Here is a 6,000-nt window from a genome sequence, read left to right on the forward strand (position 1 = left end):
GGAAACACCAGAGCCCAATCAAAGTTCTGCATCAGAGGTCGACAGCAGGCTATCAGGATGATCAGAGGGTTGAAGAACCTCTCCTGTGAAGACAGGCTGAGAGATTTTGGGATGTTCAGCCTGGAGAAGGCTCCAGGGATCTCTTATAGCACTTTCCAATACCTGAAGTGGGCCTACAAGAAAGCTAGAGAGGGATTCACAAGGGCTTATAGTGATAGGGTGGTGAGGCACTAGGAAAAGTTTCCAGAGAAGCTGTGGCTGCCCCATCCCTGGAAGTGTTTAAGGCCAGGTTGGATCAGGCTCCACACAACCTGAACTGGTGGGGGACATCCCTGCCCATGGCAGAGGGTTGGAATGGGACGATCTTCAGGGTCCCTTTCAGACCAAACTATTCCATGATCCTGTGATCAGGACAGAAGCATCACCCAAACTCTCCTTGAAGTGCAGCTCCAGAGTGTCCTGCCCCACACCAAGCACTTGTTCTGCAAGTGCTCCACCTGTTAAAAACTCAGACACAGTAGGTACCATCCTGGCATTGCTCCAGTTACCCACAGGCAAAGTAACCTTACAGTGGTTTGGCTCCAAACAACACACACAAACAACAGCTGTACTAATAATACTCAGGCTGTATAACTATTATTACTGATGATAAAGAACTCACCACCTAGGAAAGCCTCCCATGTGTCATTCACTAACAGGAGGGAGATCCCCAAGCCAAAAACAACAGCAGGACTTTGTGCACAAGCAGGAAGGAAAAGGAAAGGGCTTAAAAGAACACAACATGGAACCAGGAGAGCTGGGAGCCCAAACTACAACCAATCATCTACCCAAACTGTAAGAGGACACTTTTATTTGCAGATGGACTCTTTCCACAAGCCAGGATTGGATACCCTGCAGTTGCTCTCAAGGTGTCTGTAAGTCACATGCAATTTTGGCACTGCAACTTGGACACCTCTGGGTTTGTATCTAGAGTTTTCTAGGACTCCTCAGGGCTGCTCCCAGCACAAAGGCTTTGAGGGACAGGGCACTGGGGTGCACAAGAGAGAGCAGAGCTGGCTCAGTCTTTAAGACAACCATACAAGCAGTGAGTAATCTCCTCAACATGGAGTTTCAGATTCTTTTCTTTGAGTGGAAAATGAAACCTCTAGGCAAGCTGGGCCTTGTTTACACAACTTCTCTCAGCTCACCTATCTCTAGACCATAGTTTCCTAAACAAACTAAGGAAAAAAGAGACTGATTTACTTTCATAGTGCACATTCAGATAACAGAAACTGCTCAGTTCCAGCTGGAAGCAAAATGCAAAGCCGTGCTGGTCCTGCAGCGCCTGGGTGCCTGTCCTGTGCCAAGCACCCAGAATCCCACTGTCACTCAGAGCTCTTCACTTGAGGAACCACAACAAAAGGGAGGTTACAGCAGACACGAGTAAGGCCTTGGTCTGTGTCTCCCTTTAACATCTTCAGCACAATTTGCAGAAGAGCTCGATGCCCTGACGCTGACACAGAGGCTGCTCTGCAGGGGATTTCCCCAGGAAAAAGCAAGGGACCCTCGTGCTCTGGTGAAATTCAAGCATTTACAGTGGGATGCTCAGCAGCAGGGTGCTCTGCTGGTACGAGAACTAGCAGAGGGCAGAGGAAAGAGCAAGCAAATACAAGAGGTTGTGGGGAAAATAAATGAAATACAAGCGCTTGGTGTAGGACTGGCAGTTCTGCAGAGATGTCTGGCAATGAAATGCAGCGGCTCTGTGAGGAATGTCATGGTCCCCAGGAGCTCACTCCATAAACCAAACCCTGGAGAACCAGAACACAACCCCTGTCCCCGTGCTGATGAAGGGCACCCTGCCTCGCATCAGCCTCAAGTGCCGGGCAAGACAGGAAGGGGTAACAAACGTGAGGAAGTCGGAGCAGGGGAGGAGGAGCAGCTCCAGCAGCGGCTGAGAGCAGCCGGGCAGACAAAAGGAGAGGCAGCACAAACACGTGCGAGCAAACGCTGCAGCTCGGCACCGCATGGTCCCGCATCTTTCCCAGGGCAAGGAGGCTCTGGGCAACAAAGGCACAGGCAGGAATTTCCCCTCCGGGGCAGCAGCTTTGCCTCCAACCCCGGCTAGCCGTGCCCAGCATCCCTCGGTCCATCCATCCACCCATCCATCCATCCATCCATCCGCAGGGCTCTGCGCCGCCACGTCCTTGCTCGCCTTCCGCAGACACACGCTTGCCTTTGCTTACCTTTCACAGCAACACCCCCAAGCTCAGCCCGCCCCCAGCACGCTGCAGGCGCCCCCTCCCCTCTGCCCCGATGCAGCCAGCGGGGACAGAGGGACAGAGCACCCCCTCCCCTGCCAGCAGCGACTGCCCCGCATCCGGGAGGGATGCGGGTCCGCGCACAGCTCTCAGCCCCCCAGCACAGGACCGGGCTTTTCCCTTCCTTCCCAAAGGAAGCGGAGCAGTCTCTTCCCCAGAAGACAAATAATAACAGCATGAGGGCGGCGCAGAGCGAACGGTGCCTTCGCTCGCCAACCGCGGTTCAGCTGCTGCACGCTGCCATGTGCCAGCAGCTCTGCGGGACCATCCCGGGGCTGCCCCACACCTCTCGCAGCTTTCGGGCCGCAGTTCCTCTGTCTCGTATTTAAAGCATGCCCCGAGCGCGGACTCCTCGTCCCCGGACCGAGCGCTGCGAGCGCACTCGCTTCCCGGGGTAGGGAAAAGCCGATGCGCGGAGCTCGCCTCGCCCGCCGGACGGCAACAAAGCGCCGTGTGCGCGCCCCCCGCCCCGCACGGCGACCTCCGCACCGCTCGGCCCCAGCGTCCCTGCAGCGGGGGGAGCGGGGGGAGCGGGGGAAGCGGCTCCCCCGCCCGGGAGCGCTGCGGGCAGGGCTGCCCCGGGCACCGGCGCTGTGCGGACACGGCACCGAGCGCAGGCGGCTCTGCTAAAAATAGGCTGCGCTCGCCCCCGCAGTAGCGAAAGGCGCGGCCGAGCGGCTCCGGCGCACGGTGCAGCGAGCGGAGCCGCGGGCTAGCCCCGCCGCCGGCGGTACCGAGCGGACCGGCCCGCCCCCCGCCCGCGGCGGCCCCGCCACGCGGTACCTGCACCATGAGCGCCAGGCGCAGCGAGTCCTTGGCGATGCTCTCGCCGCACTTCTTGCAGGAGGCGCGGCCGCTCTTGGCATACTCGGCCCGGTACAGCTTCTCCGCCTCCTCCGCCATCGCCGCCGCTCCCGCCGCCCCGCCGCGCCCCCGCCCCGCGCCGCGCCGCGCGCCCGCCGCGCCCCGCCCGCGGCCGCGCCAGCCGAGCGCCGAGCGCGCGCCCCCGCCCGCCGGCCGGCCCGATCCGCCGCTCGGGGATCGGCTGCGCGCGCCTGGCGCCTGCGCCGCGCCTCAGCGGGGGGCGGCCGTGGCCGCGGGTTCGAGTCCCGCCACCGCCCCGCGTCCCCCGGCATCCCTGTCCCGTTCCCCACACAGAGCGGGATCCCGCGTCTGGGGAGAACCCGAGCTCAGCAGCTCTCCCGCAAGCAAATACCGGCCTCGTGATGCCACTTCCAGACCGGCCACAGGACGAGGAGCGATGGCCGTACACCAAAACGTGAGAAGTTCCATCCCAACATGAGGAACAACTTCTTCACATGAGGGTGGCAGAGCACTGGAACAGCTGCTCGGGGAGGTCCTTGAGTCCCTCTCTGGAGATAGTCAGATCCCACTGGACACGTTCCTGTGTCACCTGCTCCAGATCTCCGGAGATCCCTGCCAACCCTCCCAGTTCTGTGATTCTGTTCCCTCCAGCCCCTGGGACTACTGACAAAATCAAAGAAGAGCCCTTCGATAAAAATCTGGAGTAGATGATTATCAGCAGAGGGCATTGGCTCTGCAGCTTCCCTGGAGGAAAGGAGAGCTCTGAAGTTACTCCAGACTGTAGCCGAGTATTTGTTTTATAGAGATTCTGAGAACAGGGTTCCACTGGGGCAGGATGTGCAGCCCGGATGGGCTTCAGGCAGCTCGCAGGTGCCACTCAGAGGTGCACACCTGAGATGTTGACCCCCCTTTTATCCTGTGCTGCCCTTCTCCCGGCTGTCACGCGTGTGCTGGGAACAAAGGCAGGGTTTGGGGTTTGCCATCACAGCGAGCCCCCAACAGCCCGGGAGGAGAGGATGGGTCCCGGGTACATCGCTGAGGATGCGGGGAAGGAGGACAAGAAATCTCTAGGAAGCACTAGATGGTGCTGCGAACACACAGAAAGCCAGCTGCCCCACACAGCGGAACCTTTGCTCTTGCTGGTTACTTCTTCCAGGAGCTCCTGGCCCAGACATCAGTGGTTCAGAGGCAGATCAGTGCATTTGGCCCCACCCTGGGGAAAATGAGGAGAAATCCCAGAAGAATTCATGTGACTGACCTGGTGCTTCCTGACACATTTGCCAAGGGGTTTGCCCTGTTTGAGGATGTCCAGCAGAGAGGTGTGGAGTGTTATTCACCCAGTTCAACAAAACTGCTACCACCCTGCTCCATCCAAGGGCATCCAAGAGAAAGCAAATAACAATTAAGGGTTGACTTGGAAGAGTTATCTAAGTGTAGTCAATGGCCTGTTTAACCCTGATCCTGCCTCTGCCAGAGGCTGACATAAGAAAGGCCAAACAAGCACTGCTTGATCTTCCAAATATTTCCCAGCCTCACAAGATTTGTGGCTCAGGGATTTCCTGCATGCCATCATCCCAGGGGATTTTTTCTTCCAAGAATTTGTCCAGTTTCTCTGAAAAACCTCTTTTGTTTATACATTATTTATTTATAGTGTTTGAGCAAGAGAAATAACTGCTTGTTGGTGTTTCCTCTGGCTGGGGCCACTTTCTCTGCTAAGAAAGGCAGCCCTGTCCAAACACCAAAATGCTGCTCTGCAGCTTGCAGCCTAGACACTTGCAGAGGATCTGTAAAATGTCATGAAGAGCTGTACACAGACATTCACAGGCTTGCAAGCATGAAAACAAGCAAAGAAAGTGACTGTAACAAATGGCTGTTCTAAGCTTAAGCTTAACCTTTGTTTTTTCAGTTGTGAAAACATACTACATTAATACTAGTTCCAAATGGGGTTTAGTGGGTTTTTGTTTTTTGAAAGGGGTAGGTGGTTCTGCTTGAAAGGATCAGGCTCAAAGCTCTGGGCACTTTACCTTGAGAGTTCCAAAGGAGTTTGGCTACAGTCAGTGTGTTGCTTTGAAACCGTTACGTCTAAATGGCAGGAATTACATTGTTATGGTTCTTCTTATTGCAGTGTAATTTCCTCTGTAGGCAAAGTGTCATCCTGATTTGTGGTGTCAAGAGTTGTCAAATCATATTAGTCCCTTCCATAAATCTATTGATCTCAACAGAGCTGCCTTGCTCTCTGTCTTCCCAAGGGTGACATGTGGATCACAGTACATCCCTTCCTCTCTCCTGGGGCAGTGGGAGAGCAGTGCTAACACAAACAGCACTGAGGATACCAAGTTTTGTTACAGAACAGGGAATGCTTTGGCAGGAGCTGAGAGAAGTGGCATCTGCAAGGCCACTTTTCTGGGTAATCATCCCTTTAAGTAAATACAGGATTTCAAGAGCACTCATATTTGGCTGCTGGGTTTTGCCAGAGCCTGCATGCAGCAGGAGCAAGGGCAGTTAAAGAGGGAAAGATCTTCATGATCCCTCACATCCCTTTCTAACAACATTCCCATCTCTGTGGGACTGATGGCTTTGGGATCCTGTTGGAGGACAAGTGCTGCACCAACATGTGAGCCCAATGGTTTGTTTTTCCTCTCTGTTAGTAGAGTAGAGCTCATGGCTATCCTTAGAGGTGTTCTGATTATCTCCATATAATGACACTGAGATGCCAAACTGGCTGTGTCCTTACAATGTGGTGCTTCCCAGGAGAACCAACCCATTTCCCACACATGCCCAAGGGCTCCCATATGGGATCCTGTAACTCACTGTGCTACAACAGGAGTGTAGGTGAGGAAGGGGGTGTATTCAAAATGTCTGATTTGCAGGCTTCGTC

At 55.4% G+C, this 6,000-nt stretch overlaps 1 protein-coding gene across 1 annotated transcript in view; it reads right to left on the reverse strand.

Annotated features, from left to right (window-relative positions):
- Nucleotides 1-3,249, reverse strand: part of PARP1 (poly(ADP-ribose) polymerase 1) — a 32,513-nt gene extending 29,264 nt beyond the window's left edge. Inside the window, exon 1 of the mRNA XM_056486213.1 lies at nt 3,081-3,249. Within this exon, the coding sequence (XP_056342188.1) occupies nt 3,081-3,200 (120 nt within the window). The 5' untranslated portion in view covers nt 3,201-3,249. The remainder of the gene's footprint in view (nt 1-3,080) is intronic.
- Nucleotides 3,250-6,000: the final 2,751 nt, after the last annotated feature.

Source organism: Oenanthe melanoleuca, chromosome 3 (assembly GCF_029582105.1).
Source record: "Oenanthe melanoleuca isolate GR-GAL-2019-014 chromosome 3, OMel1.0, whole genome shotgun sequence".
Classification (NCBI taxonomy): domain Eukaryota; kingdom Metazoa; phylum Chordata; class Aves; order Passeriformes; family Muscicapidae; genus Oenanthe; species Oenanthe melanoleuca.